We start from the raw sequence: 26,190 nt of genomic DNA, 5'->3' as shown, positions 1-26,190 counted from the left end.
GGGGACATTCCAAGTGTTCAGCCAATACATTTTCAGGCTTTCTTTCTCTCGTTCTTACAGTTTTAAATCAGCTGTGTTCTTTGATAGCCATGTTCATTTGGAAATGAAGCACTGAAAATTATGCTGTAAAGAAAACATGCTATTTGATTTCCAAACAGTTAGCAAGAGTGTAAAAGTTGTTCATTAAAATTTAAACTAAACATCAGGTGGAGTTCCAATTTTTTCTGGACAAATTTTTTTTAATCTAAAGTAGACTAAGACAGGCTGTATGTCTAAGTGAAGGATGGGTATCTAGAGAGGAATTGCTTAATTCCAGTCCCCTTTCAGCTCAAAATTACCTTCCCCTGAGCTACTTTTGCAAGATGCAGAGGTCATATCTTCCCCATAACTTCTTACTTAAGAGTGAAAAAGCACCTGAGGGAGGATGATCCTGAGCTGGACGAAAACCCTTCCTAACTCTTAATTCAGAGGTTCTTTGGGTTTAAAAAAAAAAAAAACTCATGGGGAAATCATAGAACTCATACAATGTGTAGTTGGTGTCTTAAGATAGACTAATAGCCTGGCATTTGCAAGGGAAGCAGCTTCAAGGAGGGGGTGGAGAAGCTGTGTGTGTGTGGGGGGGGGGGGGTGTTTGCCCTTTCTCCTGTCCTCCAAATAATCTCCTGAACCTGCCTTCTAAATGCATGGTTGTGAAATTAAAAATATCTGGAATTCTGCAAGTGGAGTTGGGAGGCTTGGGAAGGAAATGGGAGCAGAGGTCTGGCGGAAGCGAAACATATACTGTACATACTCACCTATAAGTTGATCTTACAGATAAGACGAGGGCAGGTTTTGAGCCAAAAATCATAGAATTTTCTATGATCCTCAGATAAGTTGTTGGACGGGTTAAACTTCAGGGGTTGTCTGACTATAGTTTTGTCTGATTTACCCAAGGCCAGATCCTGAAAAATAATCTACCAGTAATTGTTACCTAAGAAACGTACAGTATCTAACATATTAAAAATTTAGTAAAAGATCCTAAGATACATTTTATTCCTTAACTTTTTAAATTCTGGTCTTCACAACCTTTTTGTAAACACATACTAGTAGAACCATCAATCAAATCCTTCTTTAAGGTGACTGGTGTGTTAAGCCAGAGGCTCTGCATATAGCATACAACATATAAGACATAACTGGGCATGTGCAATTCAATTCACAGCATCAAGACCAGCAATAAGGAGTTACTGTGAGAATGTGCAGCTGCACATTGTTGCAAACCTGTTTATTCAGAAGTAGACCCACTGCTTTCCATGGGTGCTATTCTTAAGTGATGGTGCACTGAATTGCAGCCTGGGACTTTCTTTCAAATAGAAATGAGGATGACATCCTGGTGTTTTAAGTAACCAGACCTCTAAACTGAGGGGTGTGTGACATTCTTTGAAATGACTTGCCAGGAACTGATCTGAGGCAACAGCAAAACAAGGAGGCATTTTAGCTTCTTCTCCAAACTGGAAGGGAGAGGAAGGGACTTGTGGGAGTTGTAAGGAGGCTTTGTGAGGAGTAAGTGCTGCACTTTCATAGCAGCAACCCTCATGCAGACGACAATTCCCATAAGTGCCTTCTCTTCCTGTGTGGAGAAGAAGCTAAAATGCCTGTCTCTGAATACTGTAATTATTAGTAAAAATTTATCCTGTTTTCTCTACCCCTGTGTCCTGCTTCTCAGCCCAGTTACACCTCCCCCCTTCACCAGACAATTGCTAAGCTTCCCTGAAGCTCCCGGAGGCTTCTGCTTTATTCACTGTATTGACCCATGTATAAGTCAACCCAGGTTTCCAGAGTCAATTTTTAGTCATAATTTTTGACTTATAGGTGAGTATATGCAGTACGTGAGCCACTTTAAACTCCCTCTGTCATTTCTCAAAACTGTCTGCCAAAGCTGTTTCTCCCCAGCAATGAGAGCTTTTGGATTTTTGTTACAGGTTTTTGCATATTATTATGCATATAATAATGCTGTTCAGCTCTAGGGTAATAGATATGAAACCTTTTGTTCACTCACAATGCACTCTGTAAAATCAGCTGCTGCTGATGTTGCAATAGCAGCAGCATTGCAACAACTGGGAACTGCAACAATCCTGATTTTGAAAGAATTCGTGTTCAAAACTCTAGTCAACTGGGAACAGGACCACTGTAGTACTGCTCTGGCCGCATCAGCCAGAGGCTCAAGGCAGGCAGGAGGGTTTTTTGAGCTTGTGAAAAGCACATGCTGGAACTCTACCCCTGATGCTCTTGCTGCCACATCCGGGGTCTAGGTATCCTGCGTGTACCACCAGAAACAACTTTAAGTACTACTGGTGGTACAAGTACCAGTGGTTGAGAAACACTGTCCTAGGGAAAGCAGCTTCAGGGAGGGGGTGGAGAAGCTGCTTGGGGGGAGAGTTCTCATTTTGTCCAAGGGGGGGCAGTTTCAACAGAGGGGGCTAATAGGCAGCCTCGATTGTGAAAATTACATTAGAGTGTGGTGTGGTTGTTCTGGGGAGTGGGCAAGGGGGAAAGTTGCCTTTCCCTTCCTCTTGAAACATTCTGTATAATGCAAGGAGAAAGGGTTTTTTTAAAACCACATTCATAACGTGCATAAACCCCAACCCTTGCACCTTCCTAAAAGGTACTTACTATAAGATGCTAGGGGCTTGAGCAGGCCAATTTCTTTTCTCTCTCCACCTTCCTCTGAGTGAGTGAGTGAGTGAGTGAGTGAGTGGGGAAAGAGACTACTACCTTGGTTTTTTTTTAGTAGTTCTGTTTTGCTTCAAAAGGAATAGGCAACTGATCATCTGTGCTTGCTTATTAGTGTATGTATAAGAGGGATCTGTTAACAAAACATTAGAGCACCCTATCCTTACCCACCTCTGGGATGTATAAACTATTATAAGCAAATCAATTCCCTCATCCCATCCCACCCCCGGTGTTCTGTGTTTTTTTTCCCCTGACATCTCAAATTTCTGAGCTTCAGACTTGTTTTAGGGGCATGGGGAGGGGGTCTTTTCTATTTTCTTTTAATTTTCAAACTTACCTATTTATGTTTAGCTAGACAGCACCCTGATGATGTAGGAAACCACTACCTTATTTGGAATTGACTCTATTTTGTTATCAATCTGATAGCACTCAAACACCTGATTTGCTATTAGTATGTGAAGTAAGGTAAGATGATTCTTGCCAATTAAATTTTTTTTGCCCCAGAATAAATAACTTATGTGGGTGTGTGTTTATACTGGTATCTACTAATGTGGGTGTGTGAGTGGGGAAAAACATAGCACATGGTGCCATTCCAGGCAATTGTAAGAATAGCATATGCTCAACTCTATTCTTGAATCGCAAAGCATTTTTAGAACAGTCAAGGCACAGTAACAAAGATGGCAAGATATGCTCCTCTTTTATCTCTTGGAGGTCTGCTGCTCAGACAGCACAGGCCAATTGTCTGTTCTCCTGGATTAATGATTTTCTTTGGCACTGCCATATTGGAAATGCCGTGTTATGTGGGAACTAATTAACGTTTGCAGCATACTTTCATTGCTTCCTTTCTCCTGTTAAATTCATAAGATGGCTACAGCCAGAAAAAACATTCACTTTCAATCAACATGACTGAATTTCTTGGGTTAGCCTTGAGGATATCAAATAAAAATTATAGTGGAATGCATGAGTATTTCCTTTTTAAAATGCTGCTTTTAATTTGGAAAAGCATTTCATCTCTCTGGGATCATAACTCTCTCTCTCTGTGTGTGTGTGTGTGTGTGTGTGTGTGTGTGTGTGTGTAAAACTTAGTATAAGAAACATAGATAGTATTGACACAATGACATACTTTGAACTTGAGCAACAGGTCGGTCGTAATGTTGGCTTATGTAGATTTTCTACTACTGTTCCTGAATAAAAAGCTATATTTTAGCAACCTTGTTAAATCTATATTGATAGTACCCAAGCTGGCAGTAAAACAAAAACCATTCTTAGGGTCAAAAAGAATCTAGGTGAAAATCGCCAATTTCACTTTAATATGCAAAGAATAAAATTGGAATTAGGGTCTTACATATGAAAATTGAAACGCTATATATCCAGATAAGTCTTATCTGGATATATAGCGTTTCAATGTTCATATGTTCATTTTTTAAAAACTACTTGTTCACTGTGCTGTCGTGTAACATTTATAGTGGCGATAAATGTTGTATAACAAAAATAACTCTCTCCAACCATGTCGTATGTTTCCCTCACTTCACCCTGCACAGTTGCCTAAATACAGCATTTTGAGTTCTGAATGGAGACTTGGCATGTTTGGGTTGTGTTATCTCAGCTGTGACTTCACTTTAGTGCTGTTTCCGATTGCTGCTCTTTGTTCTCTTTTTCTGTTTGCCTTCATTCCATGAAATTGTCTGGGACAGGGGTTGTTCTTTTTCGGAGTGTATGTGAACTCGATGGGAAGGACTTATCATTCGCTGGTAATATGCACTGTGTGCTCTATGGACTGTGAACTACATGTAGAAGCTCTTTCCAGTTTCAGTTAATCCCTGTTGTCTCTAGTTAAAAGGGTGCCAGGTAGCCGGTCTAGGTAAGACATCTGCCTAAGACGAAGAGCTGCTGCCACTGCCTTCTTAGTACATGGAAGACTAAGATATTCATATGACAATTGCTTGGATGAAGGTTGCATGCAGAGGAGGTGAGGTGAGGCGAGGCAGAGAAGCATAATGTAACAGTATCCCTTTGGCTGGACTACAGGGAAAGATTAGGAGCTCCATTTGTGCCATGGTCAGTTGAAAAATTTGGTGGTGATAATGTGAAGATGTAGGACTCCAGACAAGGGAAATATTCTGTAAGAACAGACTTCCAGACTTGGAAATAAGCAGAGAAATATGATTGCTGGAGCAATGAGAATGAACAAGTTTATCCCGAGTGAAGAGTGAAAGGTAAAAATACAAGACTGATTTGTAATTCATCCTGCTTATATTTTTGATCAGTAAATGTTCATATACATTGAATTTTACATTCCAAAAGTACACATTGTTGGTTCATGACAAATTCTAAATATACTAACTGATATTTTTATTAATCACCAGATGATGGACTAGTGTTTAATCCTTATATAGTGTGGTGATGTGTTGTACATTAACCTGCAATTAAGTCCAGCTTTATAAAATATGTACTGTGGGACTTGTTTAATAGATACACTATTCTCTAATTTATTTTAAAGTCCAATGACCTACATATTCAGAGGCTGAAAAACCCCTTTTACTATCATTATTTCTCCCTTGAGATCTTCCATCTGAGTAAATCTGTTAAATGAAGTAGTGGAAGCTTTGATCCAAACTAGGCTAAATCCATTGGAACAAATTGCTGACATACATGTATATGGGGTATGGGTGGGGGGAGAGAGAGATCTCAAAATGAATTCTGAGATGAGACCAGATCTGGCCCTACAAGAACATAGCTATATACACTCTTGTCTTCTGTCTCTCGCATTTGATCCCAGGCAGGGTAAATGCAGTTTCTGGATACCTTTGCTAATTTAGTTCCCTGAAGTATGGAGTAAAGAAGGAAGTGGTGAACTAGAGAAGCTCTACAGTTACTGTGCCCAAAAGTCCATCTGTGGTAGCTTCACAATTTCAGCTTTCTACTAAACTTCCCACATCTTTCAGTAGTGATAAGAGAAACCAGAAACAATCCTTCCCCTATCTATATTGCCCTATAAAATCAACATGCGTTGGTGTCATCACAGTTGATAAAATCCTGAGATGTCTGTGAAATTTAAAGTGTACAGTTGATTACTCCTAGTGGTTGTATTTCAAACTGAATATAATATGGAATTGGCATTATTCCTGGTATCGTTATGTATAAAGGTGACTAAAATTATTACTGCACATTTTTATATATAATTATGAGCATAATAATTTCGTAGTGTGGCCCATGTTACTCAGCAAGCAGATTTATACCACAGATACTTGCCAATGAGTCGATCTCGCAGATAAGTCAAGCGCAGGGTTTGAGCCAAGAAACCATGGAATTTTCTATGACCCTCAGATAAGTCGGGGGTTAAACTTGGGGTGTGTGTTTCTGACTATAGTTTTGTCTGATTTTATCCAAGACCAGATCCTGAAAAATAACCTACCAGTAACTGTTACCTAAGAACTGTACAGTCTCTAATTTATTAAAAACATAGTAAAAGATCATAAGATACATTATTCTTTTTAAATTCTGGTCTTTGCTATCTTTTTGTAAACACTATCAGAGTAAGTGGATTGAAAACAACATACCAGTAAAACAGTGGTTCCCAACCTGGGGTTCATGTGCCCCCAGGGGCACTCAACAGGGCTTTTGGGGTACTTGAAAAAGAATGGCATAATGGTAGAAAAAAGCAGGTAATGCTCCAGAATGCCTTGCTGGGACAGGAAGGGAGGTAGCTAGTTGGCTGTGAAAGGCCCACCAATAGCTAGTGAGGCATCTGATGGGTTACTGTGAGGTACAGGAAGCTGGACTAGAAGGGCCATTGGCCTGATCCAGTGGGGCTGTTCTTATGACATGGTAGTACTCGGATGTGAATACCATAACTGGAACAAAACTAGCAAAATGTCAATTGATTTGAATGTGCCTAGCGTTGACCCTTATAATAAGTTGATTGGAAGCCAAATATTTTCTTGCAGTTGTCTTATCTACATGATAATTAATGAAAGAATGTCATCCTTCCTCTGTAGTTATATAAACGTGCACACTGGTCATTACTTTTGTATCTCTACATTAACTTTCAGTTAGGAATGACATTATCTGAAGCAAAATCTTATTCCTGAAACTTCTCTCATGCTGAATTATTTGCTTGTTGTATGAATAAGTTTTGTTGCATATGGAAAGCAGTTTAAAGGAGCTTCATAATGCATGAAGCTTCATATGTTGCAAATTTAGAGGAAATCATGGATTATTTTGTCTTAATAGTGTATTTGGGACTATTTTTTTTCTTCAATTAAATAGGAAGAATAAAAAGAACATGAGGGCTGTATGAAGTTCCAATTTCAAATGTGGGCTTCTCTTTTTCTTCAAGTTAACAAATACAGTCTTGCTTCTTCAGTGCAAATGTGTTGCAAGAATTTCGGATATCAAAATGTGTTGTTTCCTTTCTGATTTAGCCTCCAAAAATTCTACCGTACATATCTTAAGAACATAAGAACAGCCCCACTGGATCAGGCCATAGGCCCATCTAGTCCAGCTTCCTGTATCTCACAGCGGCCCACCAAATGCCCCAGGGAGCACACCAGATAACAAGAGACCTCATCCTGGTGCCCTCCCCTGCATCTGGCATTCTGACATAACCCATTTCTAAAATCAGGAGGTTGCGCATACACATCATGGCTTGTACCCCATAATGGATTTTTCCTCCAGAAACTTGTCCAATCCCCTTTTAAAGGCGTCTAGGCTAGACGCCAGCACCACATCCTGTGGCAAGGAGTTCCACAGACCGACCACACGCTGAGTAAAGAAATATTTTCTTTTGTCTGTCCTAACCCGCCCAACACTCAATTTTAGTGGATGTCCCCTGGTTCTGGTATTATGTGAGAGTGTAAAGAGCATCTCCCTATCCACTCTGTCCATTCCCTGCATAATTTTGTATGTCTCAATCATGTCCCCCCTCAAGCATCTCTTTTCTAGGCTGAAGAGGCCCAAACGCCGTAGCCTTTCCTCATAAGGAAGGTGCTCCAGCCCCGTAATCATCTTAGTCGCTCTCTTTTGCACCTTTTCCATTTCCACTATGTCTTTTTTGAGATGTGGCGACCAGAACTGGACACAATACTCCAGGTGTGGCCTTACCATCGATTTGTACAACGGCATTATTATACTAGCCGTTTTGTTCTCAATACCCTTCCTAATGATCCCAAGCATAGAATTGGCCTTCTTCACTGCCGCCGCACATTGGGTCGACACTTTCATCGACCTGTCCACCACCACCCCAAGATCTCTCTCCTGATCTGTCACAGACAGCTCAGAACCCATCAGCCTATATCTAAAGTTTTGATTTTTTGCCCCAATGTGCATGACTTTACACTTACTGACATTGAAACACATCTGCCATTTTGCTGCCCGTTCTGCCAGTCTGGAGAGATCCTTCTGGAGCTCCTCACAATCATTTCTGGTCTTTACCACTTGGAAAAGTTTGGTGTCGTCTGCAAACTTAGCCACTTCACTGCTCAACCCTGTCTCCAGGTCATTTATGAAGAGGTTGAAAAGCACTGGTCCCAGGACAGATCCTTGGGGCACACCACTTTTCACCTCTCTCCATTTTGAAAATTGCCCATTGACACCCACTCTCTGCTTCCTGGCCTCCAACCAGTTCTCAATCCACGAGAGGACCTGTCCTCTAATTCCCTGACTGTGGAGTTTTTTCAGTAGCCTTTGGTGAGGGACCGTGTCAAACGCCTTCTGAAAGTCCAGATATATAATGTCCACGGGTTCTCCCGCATCCACATGCCTGTTGACCTTTTCAAAGACTTCTATAAGGTTCGTGAGGCAAGACTTACCCTTACAGAAGCCATGCTGACTCTCCCTCAGTAAGGCCTGTTCGTCTATGTGTTTTGAGATCCTATCTTTGATGAGGCATTCCACCATCTTACCCGGTATAGATGTTAGGCTTATTATCTTATTAGGATTATATTTTAGGATTATATCTTATTATCATATACTTTGCAGTTGCATGTGATTTATCTTGCTTTTTCGTCACTGTTCCCCACAGATGTACAGGCATGCATTGTCCTTCCAAAAAAGAGACACTGTAATAAAAAGAGACTTTATTAAACTAATGTAATAGCAGCATTTTCTTTGAGGAGTAAAACACTTCATTTTTAATAATAAAAATTAAATTCCCAGCATTGCACTGTATACATTTTATTCAAATGAGGCTGAGTGCTGCTGTTCCAAGGCTAAGCAGCTATCTCCTGAGATATATATGTATATACTTTAAGCATTAGTTAAATGAGTTTTAAAATTCTGACTCATACCAATATGCGATAATGAATTAAAGTTTAAAGTTATATCAGAATTGAGAGCTAGGACAAGTTATATGATATTTTGGTCTAGTTCTAGACTCATGGGTATTCAGAACAATTCTGTATTGGTTACATATCATTTTTATATTATTGTGGGTTGGGTTCTGACTGACTACTCTGTGAAGAGCACCGAAGAGGTCTTTTCATGAGTGCAAGTAGGGAAGGAACTCTGTCAAGCGCTGGTGAGTTGGGGATCTAGCCCAACTGGGATGTAGTTGGGATTTAGCCCACATAGCTAAATGTGACTGTTGTGGCATATATGGTCACACACTGTAATGCACTATCAACCACACAGATGAAAGGTTGTTTCCAAAAGATACAATTGGAATGCTAGTGTGATTGTCCTTTGACTGAATTAGACATACCATTCTATGTTTTTTTTCATTGCCCAAAACACACAACAGTTAGGGATGTTGTTGTTGGCAACCTTCAGTCTCGAAAGACTATGGTATCGTAGCTAGGAATAGATACTTGAATAAGGAGCCAATCCTATCCAACGTTTCAGCACCGGTGCAGCCACAGTGCAGCCCCAGGGTAAGGGAATAAATGTTCCCATACCTTGAGGAGGCCTCTGTGAGTGCCTCCCCACCACAGGATGCAGTGCATGCCCCACTGGTACGGCTGCACCAGCACTGGAAAATTGGATAGGATTGGGCTGTAAGTGGTTACAAAAATCTTCAGTGCTCCCAGATCCTCCAAGACTAAAACTACTTTTAAGCAGTTTTTGGAAAGTATGTATGGTGGACGTGGCCAATTTTTATGTGTTTTTAATTTCAAACTTACAGGCGTATGGCTTATTGGCTGTTTAACCTCATAATCTTTGAACTTTGACTGTTGTGAAAATATCACTACTCTAAGTAGTTGGGGTTCTTTAAAGACCAGTATCAATAGTGTCTTTATTGTGTCAAACATATTTACACAGTGGGAACATTTTATAAAATAGCTAGAATTTTGGTATGGATTCAAGCTGGGACTAGGAAACATAGAAATCCAAAATGGAAAGTGAGGAAAATAATCCTAATTGGCATTTCAATACATCTTTAGAAGTATCTACTTATTTGATTGTTTTTTTTTGATTAAGGTTGCAGAGATTAAAATACAAATGCTAGCCATATAAGGACTAAACCATCCATAACTGTAGCAGTCACCTCAGGTAGCAGATTGAAACCGGGGTTGAAATCAGGTAATTAGGGGTGAAACACCCTAGATTGAAAAAGGAAGAAGAAGACAGAGCAGAAGTGTGGAGGAAAGGAGAGTGATGAATTAGAGTGTTGGAGGAGAAGAAGCTGGTAGGTCACCAGGTAGAGGTGGCAGCATTTGGAATGCTGCTTCAGGAGTCAAGATATCTTGGACTGGCCCTGGTCACATCCCTGTTTGACCATTTGTAAATTCAGAAAAGTTGTTAGTACTGGGACTTCAGAGGATGTGTTCTTTAAAAATAGTTGCTGCAGAAGTACCTTGGGAAAGGTCAGTCAACATTTTTTAGGTTATTAGTTGTGAAAAGTAGAATGGAAGTTTGCCAACTCTTTACTGGTGGTGTTACTTGCACAAATGTTTTAGGCAGTGATATTTGGTATGGGGCGGGATCTGTCTATCTGAAAATTTGTAAGCTGCCTTTTCACCTTCTAAGAGGCTCTCAGGGTGGCACACATTTAGTTAAAAGTCCATTCACATACTTCAGGCAGTAGGTAGATACTATTGGTAGGCAGTAAAAAGCCCAGAGGAGGTGATACTGGATTCTGTCTTGTATACTTACCTCTTCCTCTTTCTCCTAAGAAATAGTTCATATCAGGCTACTATTAAAAGTACAGGAGCAGGGCTACTAAAAATAGGATGGCAACACTAAATTGTCAGTACTAAAATTTAGCTGTTAGGCACAGTTCATCTTTAAAACACAGCAGGTCATGGTGATGATGGTTGGTCTCTGCGTTACTGACTTGTCTCCTCCTCCTCCTTTTACGGCACTGCATAGGAAGGCAGTGCACTCTATGTTTACGACCATATAATAATTTCTTAAGATACTAATACACCCCAGCCGGCTCTTTCTACCACGTTACACTTGGTTCCAAACTACATGTACTGTATACCTTTAAATAAAGGGCTTCTTCCCCAGCTTTCCTCCTCCAACAGATTACGTTATGTTGCTGCCATATTACCTTACATCAGTGGTTCCCTATGTTTATTTGCGTACCCCTTGGCACCTCTTTTCCATATATTGTAGCTAGCTAGCCACCTTCCTTTCCTGCCTTGCCAGCCCTGCAAGGCATTCTAATACAGACCTGCCTTTTACCGCCATTATTCAGTTCTTTTTCAAGTACCCCCTAAAGGTCCTGGCAAGTACCCCTGGGATACATGTATCTCTTGTTGGGAGCCACTGCCTTACGTTATAGTTTTGCCCCATGTGTTTTGCTTTTCTAACTTAAATAGCCATTGCAGGACATGGCACTCAGAATCAGGACTGTGGTGATAAGACTTTTAACACTCTTTCCCCCCCACTATGATCTCAATCTAGACCTCCCCATAGCTGCTGTCACACACACACACCCGGAGAAAACTTCTTATGCTGCAGTTTCCATTACTAATCTGACATGCTATGACTGCTATTAAAAGTAGAAAGAAACGAAAACAGGGCTAAACTATGCATTTAATGTAACAAGTGGTTTTGCCTGTAGTGGCTATTGTTCTATAAAGTGCTAAGAAAGTAGCACATACTTATGTGTGCCAAAGTCACAAAGAAAAAAGGTGGCAGTACCTGTTCAGTGTGTATTTGAAAGCATTGTAATTTTTTTTGTTATGAGGTTCAATACAAGTAAAATACAACAAAGGAACTTAAAATACAGAGCTTTTTTCAAATTAATCTTGGATATATTCTATAATAGCATTATAACAGCATTAACATTTTTGTTCATCTTTTGTTCATCTATAATTTTCATCTATAATGTTCATCTATAATTTTGTTCATCTATAATGTTAATAGCATTATAATAGCATTAACATTTTTGTTCATCTCCCTCCCCACTCAGACCTTGACATTTGAAATGGTATCTCTGCACTTAAGTGTAAATAATGTGAAGTGTTCAGTAAAGCAGTTCTGTAGTTCCTGCTCACTGGAGTTCCTGTATTTCCGTTTTTGTTTAAACTTTATTTTTCAAAAATGCAAACAATTAAGATAAAAATTTGATTATTCCCATAGGTTAGTTAAGTGATTCCCAAACTTTTAGAAGCTGCTGCCTGATTTATAAATGCCAAGAGATGTGGCTATAATGGTGGTTGGGTAGCAGTGCTCCCCTACCAATATCAGCTTGATGCACATAGCCTAATCTGCCCTGTCAGTTTTGCGAACCACCAAAAATTGGGTCATAATCCTCAGGCGCATCCTGGACCCACAGTTTGGGAACTGCTGGTTAGATAATATGGATTACAGATTCATTTAAAACACTTAATAGAAACATATTCTTTGTAATTGGTTGGCTTATTCCAGTTAACAGGTTTAGGTTCCAGGTAAATAATCATTGGTTTCCAGTCTCTCATGATGTCTCTTTTCTGCCTTACCGGCTGGGTCCAATGTTAACTTGTTCATTATCAGCATAGTTTGTTTTGTTTCTGTTGGTCAGTCAATACTTTTCCACTTGTGTTGTATGGCCAGGCGTGCTGCAGTCAGGACGTTATAGATTAATGTCATGTAGAAATAGCATTTCAATTTTTAAGTCAACTTTGAAGTCATTACAATTTGAAAGTATCATTTCTGTTTTGATAATAGTCCTGGACTAGTAATGGAGGACTACAAGGACAGCCTTTTCTACCCAATGTTGCATATATGCAATAGGGATCAAATGTGTGTATCTGTGGCCTGGGCAAAAAATGAGTTAACATGTTACATCTGAATCATGGGATACTTTCTTCTATTACTTTTCTTCTTGGTGTTGCTGTACAGTTCAAAGACCCATAGCCTTATTACTGGGGCCTATTTTGTAGGTCCTTTCCATCCAGCTATTGCCTGATGATGAGTTTGTTGTAAGAATCCTTGCAACTGGCCCTATACATGTTGCTGTTGTTGTTTGTCCTTTAAGGGTTACACTTAAAGTGTTGTGTTGTGGGGTGAGCCGTTGGGAAAGCAGCTTTATGATCAAGTCCTATATTAAGTACCACATTTTCTCTCTTCTTTTTTTTTAAAGTCATCTTTACTATTGATGAAGTTGGGAGATAATTTCTGTAAGAATGCCCTGATTGAGAGAGTAAATTAATGTGTTTTCTCCATGAAGATGGATGCGTATTCAGTCAATAAAAATTCAAGACTTTAAGAATTTACTGTACAATTTAATGTGAACCTATGCTCAGTTTTGTATGCCTAACCAAATTACACTTTCAATATGCTAGATTTTTGATGAGCTCAAGCATATGTAACTGCATGTAGGACTGGAGCTTAGCAGTTCCATGACTAATTTATAATTTGCCCAGCTTTTTTAGAAATATGGGAAATGTCTCTGTGTTGGTATGAGCTAATTTAGCCAATGGAATTTTATAACCAATATACAAACGTTGTGGCTTCCCTTCTTCTGCTTGCCCTCTGTGGCAGAAACATGCCCTGTAGAAATGAAAACACTCTCCAACTACCTTTCGGCATTTCTCAAAAATAGCATCACTATAGTTTGGCTGGCTGGGCCAGTTCCCTTACTACACACCTGGTGTATATCACTTTAACAATAAATTATGCCTCATTAAATTACAATTAAATGAAATCATGATTGTTTGTTTTTCTTGAAGGAAGATGCTTTGCATATTGAAAGCCTAATTTGTTGCAGGTGAGAAAAGGCTGAACAGATTATTTAGTATCACTTTATTTTTTTTTTTTGTAATGAATGTTGGTTAGTTTTTGTATACACCAATAGCTCAGAATTATATGAACATAAATTATAGATGCTCTCACAATTGTGTTTTATTGGCTTTGCTATCTTTCTGTCATCAATTTGCCATGGATTATCAGCCCAGTCTGTCAGAGTAATCTATTCAACCTTGCTATGGAATAGATTTCTTTCTTTGGGAGTTAAATTTTGTCATGAATAGGTCATTCACGTGCTGACTGCTTCTCCATTTGCATCGTTTTGGGGTCCTTATGCCTGAAAACATAACTTGGGAAAAATTTAGGAATGCAAAAAAGTTAAGGAGTACTCTGATATTGCTGCAATGCTTCCTGAGGCTTTAGTTCTGATATCTGTCTCCAGCTACTGCCAACAACTCCTCAACTAGTTAATTGATATGGTCTTCCTGTGCCACTGGATCCTTCAAAGGGAAGCTTGACCCTGCTTAGGACACACAGATCCTCCATTTTCAGATCACGATGACTCTCAACATTTTTGTTGCATCTGGATTCAGTTTCAGCTTAGTCCAGGGCTGGCCTATCCATGAAGCCAACTGAACCAGTAGCCTTAGGTGGTAGATTGGTGGGGATTGGTGGGTAGGTGGGTAGGTGGGTAGGTGGGTAGGTGGTAGATTGGTGGGTAATAAATCGCTTATTTACCTCTACTGACCTCCTTCTCTTTTCCAATACCTGGATGGGGAAATGGAAATGTGCAGCTTCTGCTGATGCCCTGGGAGGGAGAAGCAGAAAGTGGTTTCAGAAGTTGAGGAATAGTAGGAGAAAGGAAGACCAAGATGGGTGAGAAAAGGAGAAGTGAGAAGCTGCTGAGGCGGTAGGAGAGCTCAATTATAATGTGGACCACTCTTTCAATCACGCTGCTTCTACTTAGGTGTTACTTTACAGAGTACCTCTCAGCTGCTGAGCTGTGAAGTGACGCCTCGGCAGAAGCAGTGTGACTGAAAGGGTGACCTGTATGATAATTGGACTTTCCCATATCTCGAAAATATGACCAAAATCTGCGCACTTCTTCTGCAGCTAATGAGTTCCTAAGTGAGGAGAAAGTGCTGATTTCAGTCATCACCTGTTTAATGAAGTCAGTTCCTGTTTACTGACATTACCGCCAACCCTTAGCAGACATCATGAATGCTATTTTGCCCACTGAATGAAACAAGTTTGATTCTCTTGTAGACCATAATATTTTCCAGGTACCAATTCTAAGACATTTTTGCTTCTTTTGAAACTAAGGAAAATGGAAAATTGAGGGTGGCTGTTATTAATACACTGATCTCTAAGTTATGTCTGTCAGCAAGCTCCGATAGATACTTAAGAACATACCAGACAAGACTGAATCCTGAATCAGCCCATAGAATAAATCCATTGGAGCAGAATAGCAACTTCGCAAAGGCACCTTCTGACATCCAGTAATAGAACAGAGCCACTAGCCCTGACCCGGAATCCTCACACGTGGCTAAGAAAAATCTCATAACAGATAGCGTCAAACGCTGATCAGATGTAGAGGGGAATTATAAAAGTTGAAATGTCCCTACACTTCTTCAGAAGGAGATAACTACTGTGGCTATCAAACCAAACTGATTCCCACAACCAGACAGGAAGTCTGATATGGGTCTTGAACACTAGCTTTATCCAAGAAGGCCTGGAGCTGAATGTTTACTATCTGCTCAGGCACAGTGCCCAGATTAGAGTAGTTAAAAGACTGAGGCTGCAGTCCTAACCACACTTTCCTGAGAGTAAGCCCCCTTGAACAAAATAGGACTTACTTCTGAGTAGACCTGGTTAGGATTGTGCCCTTAAGCTTTTAACCCCTTCAACAAAGAAGAAATCTGTTATGACTGCAGTTTTCAACCTCTCCGGGAGTTTGAAACCTGCAGTAAGTCTTTGCGGGGGCGGGGGGGAGGCAGCGACGTGATCCCCAGGGGGATGCAGGGACTGGGGTGCACCCTCCAGCCCCTGCAGCAGCCGTTCCTATGTGCGGGGAGGCCTGCGTGAGCGCCTGCAGGGTACCCCAGGTCAGGGAAAGGTAGAGTGGAGCGATTTGCTCTGCCTCCACAAAAGCAGAAACGGAGCGTGATCGCCCCACTCTCCCTTTCCCTGACCTGGGGTGCCTTGCAGGTGCTTGCGCAGGGCTCCCTGCACACAGGGACAGCTGCTGCAGGGGCTGGAGGGTGCACCCCCGTCCCTGCAGCTCCGCCAGAAGGGAAAGTGAAGCAATCGTACTCTGCTTCCGGTTTTGCGGAGCAGGGCGCGATCACTCCCATTTCACTTTTCCTGACCTGGGGAACCCTGCCGAAGGTTGCGCAGGGCTCCCTGCACCCCCGGGAGGCTGCAGGAGGCTTGGGCAAGTGCAGCCAAGCCCCTGCAACCCCCCCTGAGTGGCGTGATCCTGCAGATTGCGCTGCTGCCTTCCCCTCTCTCCTGGCTGCCCAGTCCCTTAAGGGCCAGGACCCACAGGCTGGGGCGTCGCAACGCCCCAGTTTGAATACCACTGTGTTAGGGCATTAGCACTCAATATGTGGTAAATGTTCATACTGTAGAGCTGTTTGTTTCTGGTGAGTAAGATAGGATTACAACCTAGTCTTGTTGAACGCAGTGGATTTATTTCTGAGTAAAATAACACCATCTTCAAACATCTCTAGTTATAAAACAAGATGTATACATGCCAAATGGATGTGGATGGTTGGATGCTCCACTCTACATCTTTCAGTAACGGCAACTGAAGGTGATCCAAGCAAATGTGGTAAGAAGAGGCAGGCTGAGGTCATGGTGCTGCTACTGACCCTTTTCAAACTGAATTTTCAGACATAGGAAGATGAGAATGATGTGTAGGTATGCAGGTTTGTCAGTTTATATGGAAAACTGCAATAAGGAAATCTATAAATTTGGAATACTTCCAAGATCTGTGGATTTCAAAAAAATGGAATTTAAGTATAAAATTGTATTTAAATAAAAAATAAGATTGAACTATGTCATCTACAAGATGTAATATTTTATATTACAGTTGACCTGCATCTTATGCTTGATGGATTTGTGCAAATACAAGAATACATGCTTGACTTTCCTGCCCCCCCTTCCCAAAAAAGACAGAGCAAAATAACACTTTAAATAGCGCAGGTGATTTCACCTGCCATTCAACATACTCTGTTTATGCCCTGGAGCGAGCATGAAGTAGGAGAAAGAAACTGTTGTTCCCTCTGTGTCTCTTGTACTGTGCTTTTAGTTTTTAAAGAGATAATACATAATTATTGGATATAAGGCAGTTTTGACTACGTGTGATTTAGGCTTTACATTCTGACCTCAGAACATAACCCTTGTGTAAGTTACGGGTCGACTGTATATTGGTAAAACAAAAGCCAAGAAATTTCTTGCTGGACAAGCTACCAGGTCTTAAGCTACTAGACTCTCTGAACTCATCTGGCCATCACAGTTTAACGTGTAGATAAGGAACTGTTTATCAAAGTAATTTAGCACTTATCTGAGCAAAATGTGCAGTCCATTGAAGGCCATCAGTAGCAGTTTACATACAAAATAATTTGCCATTGCATGTCTGGCCCAGGTAAGGTCAAAACACACATTCCTTTTAACTTTTTGACCCATGTGTTTTGGCCAGATACTTTTCTTTAAAAAAGAAAAAGTGTGTGCAACCTTGGAATAGCAATGAAATTATGGTGGGAGGTAGATGTTAATTAAGGTCTTGTGTGACACTTGTTAGTGTGAATTTTAGGCTGCCATTGCCTTCATGCTTACTACATCTGTTGAATAATTTTTACAGATTAAAGGAGGGGTTTGTGAGTGTTGCTATTCTGAGTAGATTCTCAGTGCCAATCAACTTGGCATGTGCAGAACTGCATCTTTCACGTCATTACTCTCTTCTCAGGCTGGATTCAATCTGATCACACTGTGCTCTTCTGCTAGTTGCTTTTACAAGTATCATTTAAACATATTCAAACCCTTGTAATTTGTCCATATGCAAATTGCCCTTATGAACTGACAAGTGGCAACCTGCACCTAAGCATAAGTCTGGGTATCGCTTTCATGGTTTGGGAAGCACAGCACAACCTAACTTGAAAGCATCTGCACTTGGATTTTCTGTCCTGGTATTAAGAAAACTAGGAAGAGAGAGAGATGTGTGCAGTCACTGTTGATGGTGCTAAGGGTAGGGAACAAGGAAGGTATTTGTGGGTTACTGATTGTAGGAAGGGAGGAGGAGTGTGAGTAAGATAGTGGTTGGCTGATTGCCCTTGACCAATTACTTGCAGGACTGCTGTGATTATTCTCAGGGACCTTGGCAAGCTGGTCGCATGAACTTCATTTTGGATGGGCCCTGAATTACCCCATAGCCATCACATGAAGGGGACACAGAGTTGGGCTCAGGGATCAGCAGTGGGCCCTTGGCAGCTGCCCAATGATGTCAGTCCCTGATACCAGCCCTGGTTACTCCCCAGGTATAATGTGTGACCATAATTATAGTACTGTAGGATGATGGCACACAGTAGACAAGCTGATAATTTGCATTTTTCCTAGGCAGAGAAGCAAATCATATATCTGGTAGCGCTAGCTTCAAAGCAATCCATGAAATTACTTTTAAGCGTCAATAACATGCATGTCCCATGCTAGGTTTTTTCTAGCTTTTAAAAAGGCAGACCACATGTTGCATGCAATCACATGTAAATGAACCCCTGGCTTCTTTCATGTAAAGCAGCTGGACAATTTTGATGAATATGGACATTGCCACCTCCTGACTTTCTAAATGAGGCAGCAAGTAATTTTCAAACTATTAATTTCTATGATGAAGTATCTTGAGAATTTCTCATATTTGCAGCATTTTCTCCCGTTAGAAAAATTGACAGGTTTGCAGTGAATGAACTGTAACATCCAAACCCTGCCAAACATTTTTCTTCATAAGTCTCCTGTGCTGTTTAAATGTCTGAACTAAATTTGCTAAACTTGGCAGATTCCTGAAGATGAACAGGACTGCCAAGTGTTTCCAGCCGCAAGCAGAGGGAGACAGACAGAGCCAGCAGGAGTGCACCAGTAGTCCTTAAAATATTTTCAGGAGGCACCTGGCTGTAATTGTAGTTCTTGTAATGGTGTCCTGCTATCCTGTTGCTTCTTTGGCATCTCTGTGTTCAAGTTGGTATTAAAAACCAGAATCTGAACAGGATTGCTCCCAAGTAAATCAGACTTCATAAAAAGGAAGTTTGTTTCTACAAATCATTTCCTGTGCTTTGACATCTGATAAAGGGTCTCAGCATTGCAACCTGGCTGTATACAACAAACACATTTTAAAAAAGACTTGGCCTTTTTTTTTAATTTTTTGAACCAGGGATTGCTATCAGAGATTCTGCGTAAAGAAGAAGACCCTAGAACAGCCTCCCAGTCCCTCCTGGTAAACCTGAGGGCAATGCAGAATTTCCTCAATCTGCCTGAGACAGAACGAGATCGTATATATCAGGATGAGAGAGAAAGGAGCATGAACCCCAATGTGAGCATGGTGTCTTCAGCTGCCAGCAGTCCAAGTTCCTCCAGAACTCCCCAGGTAAGGTTCAACCCTCTTATTGCTCCTAGAATATTCCCATTATCTAGAACAGGGGTGTCCAAACTTTTTGGCAGGAGGGCCATCTCTTTGACACTGTGTCGGGTTCCCCGGGGGGGGGGGGAAAGAGTTCATTTACATTTTAAATTTGAATAAATTTACATAAATGAATACAAATGAAGGTCTTGCAATAGCTCAAGGCCTATAAAAGGCCTTGCACAAAGCAAGTTCGGCCTTTCCTTTGCTGCCACTGCTGAATCAGACATGAAACAGCAAGCAGTGGAGGGAGCCCTTGTCCCACAGCTCACATGAAAAGTTGAAGAGTTGGCTGTCACGCTGAGAGCAGTTGCATTGGGCCAGTGCGGGCTCCATCAAGTCTCCAGAGGGCCAGAGCTCATTGGAGACTGGGGGTTCTCAGTGGGCCAGATTGGGAGTCCTCAAGGGCCGCAAGTGGCCCCAGGTTCGGGGTTTGCGTACCCCTGATCTAGAACATCAACAACCAGGTGTCATGTGAGATGCCTGTTTAGGATTTTCCCCTCTGGTATTCAGTGCACCCATGTGTGTATTAGAAACTTAATTTCTTAGGGTTTGGATTTGCTGCTAGCAGGTGTGTGTTGACTTCCATCAACGCGTCCTGAATGAAATCAGTAAATTAGTCTTTGATTAATGCTGCAAATATAAAGAATGAGAAATGCACTACATGAAAGAATTCAAATACAGGGCATGTTGCACATATTGTCTATGATTCCAGGCACCTCAAGGCATTAACGTACACCCAGAATTTCATGTAAGTAGGAGCAACCCTGTCTGTGGTATTGGGAAATGTTCCTCATATGTGTGAATGCTTAGCATTCCTTGACTTGAAGAGAATGAAGTAGTTAGCACTTGCTCTGATCATTGTTTTCTCAAGTCAGCCCCTATGTGCGCCAGAGACTTTCAATCAATGATTTAACTTTTGATTACTGTGCTAACACATAATTGCTGCTATTATGTCTAAATGATGGCAAACCAACCTTTTTAAGCAGTAACCAGATACACTTATTTAGAACTAAGTAAGGACTGCAGCCTACATGTAGCACATAGTGCATTCAAAAACTACAGGTGGTCCAGATTGTAGCAGCCAAGTTATTAATCTTGGTTTTCTGCAATGAACATATTGCACCTGTGTTGAAGGAATTCCATTGGCTTCAGGTTGGTTTCTGGGCACAATTCAAAATCCTGATGCTGACCTTTAACAGCATAAATGGCTGGGATATCTAAAGGACCACCTATATGAAACTACCCATGTGCTGAGATCATTACTGACTCTCAGTAGCTATGAGCTTATGTTAAAGGCTTGGAAATGCTGATGGCGGTTTCTCTGTGGAATACAGTACAAGGGAAGATGCCACAAGAGGGATCTCCACCTGTACGTGCCACTGGGGAAATGAGCAGTACTGGCAGAGGAACATGTGAATCAGACTTTGGAACTAAGTACAGTTTTATTATAAAACACATCTAATATTTGCCAGATACTGTAAGATTGGCAGAGAGTAGCTATAATTCTTGTTTTAGTTAAAATGGGTGGAAGCAGACTCTGTGAATTACTCAGGCTGCAATCCTGTGCACACTTTCCTGGGAGTAAGCCCCATCGAACGCACTGGAGCTTACTTCTGAGTAGACATGCATAAGATTGTAATTCGGTAGCTAACCTGATTTCAGATCCAAAATCAAACAGATGTGTGAGCATCTGGTAGTTACAGCAACCCAAGTTTGTTAAACCAAATAATGTTGAACTACCCTAGTTTCCTTAGTTAATTGAATAACTGATTTGCTAAATGAATACAGTATACATATTATTGACTAGCCCAGGGGTGTCAGTCATAAGGCCTGCAGGCTGGATACGGCAAATGGAAATGCTGTATTCAGCTACATGATGATTGGGCTCTGCCAGTGCCACCCTTTTAGCAGTGCCACTTCTGCTATACAAGGAATGAATGCAAGGAATGGGGTTCCTTCTTCTCTGGCATCGTTACTTTCCCCCACTTTCCTGTTAAAGTTCTGAAAAGTATACAATCCTACAGGAAAAAAAAGTGGGTGGAGGACTAAAATATGCCCTTTAGATAGACTACTTCTATTCATAGATGACACAAAAACCACAAAAAGTTTGAAATGCAATGGCAAATTCACCTTACTGCATGACATCAACCTAAAAGCCTGGTTCAAGCACATGTAAAGCTGCATTTTCATTTTTCAAATTTGCATACCAAACCACTGGCCTGTTCCTGCTGTAAGTGGAGATGACTGGGCCAGGTGTTGCACTAAAGGGCAAAAGGTAGCTGTGTAGCTGCCTGGCCCTTCAAAATAAGCACTGTTTGGGAAAGGTGGAGAAGAGCAAAGTCTCAACTTCAAAGTAAGCTACCCATTCTTGTACACAGCTACCATCTCTGATTGCAGTGGTGGTATTCATAAAAATGGTAACCTCAAAAATTGGACTGGAGGAGGGGAAGGCTGAAAAGCTCTGGTATAGTAGATATTGCATTGCTTTCCAAGCAGGGTAAATGATACAAATATGTGCAAGCATAGATATTGTGATTTCAAGTAGAATTGTTTTGAAAAGCGTAATCTTAAGTAAGTTTATTCACAAGTAAGTCCTATTATATTAAATAGGGCTTATCCTGTGGTAAGTATGCATAAGACTACCATTTATTACTTTGTTGTTACATGGTCAAGTAAGATGTATTACTTGTTTATGAAGTCAAAGGAGGAGACATCAAATGTTTTAAACTAGGTCAGCAGCAGAACCACTAGCTCAAGGGTGTCAACCCTGCTTTATATAGTGGACTGAATAGCATTCATGACGCCTGCTGAGGTCCAGAAGTAACATCATTAAGCAGGAAGTGGCATCATTAAGCAGATTATGGCCAGAAATAAGCACTTGGTTCTCACATAGGAACTCATTAGGTGCAAATGAAAAGAAAATCCACAAAACTTGATCATATTTTCCAAGATATGCAACAGCCCAATAATCATGCAGAGTGCCCTGACAGCAGAGTTACTTCTACTAAGGCATCACTTGCCTGTCTACTGAGGCAGCTCAACAGCTGAGAAATACTCTACGAAATTACACCTCAGCAGAAGCAGAGCTGCTGAAAGGGCAGCCCACGTGATAGTTAACATCTCCCAGACCCTTGGCATTGCCTCCCTCTCTCACACTCTTGGTCTGTTTCTTTCCCCATAGCATTCTGAGCTTTTTTCTGCCTTAGGATGACAGTGAGAGGGAGAAGAGGGGATCGGGGAGGAAAATAGACTTCAAGTTCAGAAAAGGGAGCTCAGCAGCAGCAGAACTGAATTGAAAAGCCCTGGTATTCTAGATATTGTATTCGTTTTCTTCTGTGCCTCAACTGTGTATCTGAAAAACTCATCTTTGGTAGCCTGTGTCCTTTTTCTTGTCCTTTCATGTCTCTAATTCTGAAACAGATTTGTGTTAAATTTCCTTTAAGAAACCCCACAGTGTGTGTAATGGAGTTGGAGAAACTAAAGGTTGCTATCTAGGCATGCTAGAGGTGCAACTGACAAGAATTCTTGCTTTGTATCCGGTGCTATTTGTCTGATACAGACAGAGGAATGAGCTTCTAATGTCCCAAGGTGGAGTTTCATACCATGTTGCAGGGTTGCATCTATGTTGCAGGACATCTCTAGACCTCAGTAGGAACAGGCAAGTGAGGGAATGTCTCCCCTTGCACTGCCTAGAGTAATTTCAGATGGGGAAAAGGATTACCTGTGGAAAGTAGTAATACATTTTAACCAAAGTAGGAAAAAATGCCTACTGTAAGTGACCAAGCACTTTAAAATAAACCTGTGATTTCAGTTCAAGTCTTGACTCTGAGAAGAGATGCTTTGATACTAGAAAGTTATTCTCTTAAGAAATAGCCAAAACGTATAGATAGAAAAAATGTATTTAAAAATGAATGACATTTATTTTCTGTTGCCAAAGTTAATTCTATACAATACAAGATAGTTTCCATAGATACCAGTCTGTGATATCATTTTGCATATCATGGTGGTGGATAATACGAGATAGTACTAAAACACATAATCCCAAATCTTTCTGTTGTATCCTTTGTCTTTTTAGATATTATCATCACTGCATAACTTTAACAGCACAATCCTAACTTCTGCTGGAACAGGCAGGCAGGCCTGCACTTTATCCAGCACAAGTTTCGGGCTGGCTGTGGCTCGGCCCGAGGCAAGGGGAAATAATTCCCCTTACCCTGGCAGCAGCCCTAATGGGTCTACTCAGATCTGCATTACCTAAATCAGTGGTTCAAATCCGAGCTGCCTTGTACTGTCCAGGAATGGGGTTAGGATCCGGCATAAGTGCCGGATCCTGACCCCGTCTCCCACTCCCTGCCCACCCACCTACTGCCTACCCTCCTCCACCCTGAAATGCCTCCTCCCCGCCCTCCCCACACCCCCCAAACTCCTGCGCCAGCCTGGAAAGGCCAGCGCAAACTTACTGAGCCTGGGACCCATGTCAGTGCGGTGAGGGTGGTGTGCGTCCTTGCATCAGCCTCTCTGACTCACAAGTTGGCACAAATGTGCCTTATGACCCATTTGTGACAGTCCCTTATGTCTCATTTGCAACAGTTTGCCCAAGTCCCTTGTGCTGGCCTAAGGGCGCTTTAGGATTGCGCCCTAAGTTGTTGAACTTCTATTCCCTGGCAGAGGAAGGGCATTTCTAACTGACTGGGAAAGCCCCTTTTACCGGTTCTGAGGTAGGGTCAACTGTTAACAGCTTCACCTCCAGGTGGGGCTGACCGTTTCTCCAGTTTGGTCCTACCTCGCAAGAGGTATAGGATGTCGGCTGGTGAGGCTCGCAGCCCACAATTAATGACTTTTGATTTTCTACTTCTCCTCCAACTTCTTTCCTTCAGTGGGTCATGGAGAACTGTGAAATTTTTTTGCTGAGGCCAGGGGGTGTTTTGGAGTCTCCTTAAAGGAGGCACAGCTTATTTGTGTTGGAGTAAACTAGTTAGTTAGGAGATGCATTAGATCAGGGGTCTCCAAACCCTGGCCCGGGGGCCAGATACGGCCCGTGGCAAGCCTCTATCTGGCCCGTGGCCAACCTCTTGTCCCCTGAAAGCCTCTGGCCCACTCAACTGAACATGACCAGAACTGTGCTCTGATTGTGTCTGTAGGGTGTTCTGAGGGCCAAAGAGGTTGAATGAACGAGCCCATTCATTCATTTATGCACTCATCTAAGTTCCAGCTCTAATTTACTTATTTAAATTTTATAATTAAATTATTTTCCCGGCCCTCAACACCACGCCAGATATTTGATGCGGCCCTCTGGCCAAAATGTTTGGAGACCACTGCATTAGATGATTAGTGCAATTTAATTTAGTAAAATAAAGTCCAAGCATATTGAAAGTGAACATGGAAAGGTGAAAAGTTGATATCTCTTTTCTTTCTTCATTGGTAGGAATCAAGGGAATTAAAGAGGGGACATTATTGGGTGGTAGATTTTAATAACGTGTTGTGAAGATAATAAAGAGGCAAAATGCAATCTATGCAAAAAAAGGCAAATCATTTAAAAAAACACTAAAAGAAATGAATAATTTTTAAAGTAATTTTTAAAAATCTATATAATTACAACAGAGATTAAGCAATCAAGTGGCAGCATGAGCAAGTCCTTTTCAAGTACAATATTTTGTCCGAAAATGTGCTGACGTATTTTTATGCCACACCAAAAGACAAGCAGAGAAAGAACCAAAAGTTCTCCTCTGGGATATCATTCCATTGTGTAGGCATGACAACAGAGAAAGCCCAGTTTCTTATGCTAACCCACTGTACTTCTACTGGTGAAGGGACACAGAGCAGGACTTCTGAAGAAGTGATGTGAGGTAAGGTCCAAGACTGGGGAGGCAGACCTAGAAATATGGTGTAATGTGATGACATCACACTGTAAGGCATTCAGCGCGTGGGGAGGGGGGTTATCCTGGTGCCTGTACAGTCACAGTGAAGGCAGAGCTGTTGCTGCTGGAACTCTAATTTCTTGGAGAGACTCAAACTTGTGGCAGTGACAGCTCTGCCTCCACTGTGATCACGCAGCCACTTAGAAACTGGGTGGAGTGTGTGTGCAATCAGAGAGGAAGCTGAGCTGTCGCTGCCACAAGCTTGTCTCTTGCTGTATTTGAGGCTGTTTTAATTGGATGCACATGGGGCTCTGGGGCTATTGTCACTGGAGCAGGACAGGACAGGGAGCCTCTGCCTCCCCTGACAACATGTCCTGAAGTTGATCTTGATGCTCAGGAAGGCTTATATGGGAGGCTGTGGTTTTTAAGATATTTGCCATCCTTTTGCTTTCTAAGACTTGTTGTTGCAACTGACCAGAGTTTTTAAACCTGTTTTTAAAATTAACCAATATACATAACTTCCAATTAGTTTAGTGAAAATTGCTTTTCTTCAAAGAGTGAAGCACACAACTCTTAAATAAGAGACTCTAATATTCAACATTTGCTCCAGATCAGCTGTTTAAGACCTCAGCATCAGAAAAGTGACATTACTATCTTTTCTAAATATTGTTTTTGTTAGTGTTGCCTTAACGTGGCGCTTTAGTTTTCTGAAAAGCTTGTTCAATTTCAACGGTCTGGTTTAGATGTAACACTAAATAATGACTTAGCACTCCACAGATGACCCTGAGGAAGTCCCAAGCTTGCATGTTCATCCACTCTCTTGCAAAAGGAGAGTGAAAG

At 41.3% G+C, this 26,190-nt stretch overlaps 1 protein-coding gene across 1 annotated transcript in view; it reads left to right on the top strand.

Moving 5' to 3' along the window:
* SATB2 (SATB homeobox 2) overlaps nucleotides 1–26,190 on the top strand; it is a 165,661-nt gene that overhangs the window by 76,007 nt on the left and 63,464 nt on the right. Inside the window, exon 7 of the mRNA XM_066636057.1 lies at nucleotides 19,244–19,456. Within this exon, the coding sequence (XP_066492154.1) occupies nucleotides 19,244–19,456 (213 nt within the window). The remainder of the gene's footprint in view (nucleotides 1–19,243; nucleotides 19,457–26,190) is intronic.

This window comes from Tiliqua scincoides, chromosome 1 (assembly GCF_035046505.1).
Source record: "Tiliqua scincoides isolate rTilSci1 chromosome 1, rTilSci1.hap2, whole genome shotgun sequence".
In the NCBI taxonomy this organism is placed as follows: domain Eukaryota; kingdom Metazoa; phylum Chordata; class Lepidosauria; order Squamata; family Scincidae; genus Tiliqua; species Tiliqua scincoides.
The sequence above is the reverse complement of the archived record's forward strand: the minus strand, read 5'-3'. Positions and strand labels throughout refer to the sequence as shown.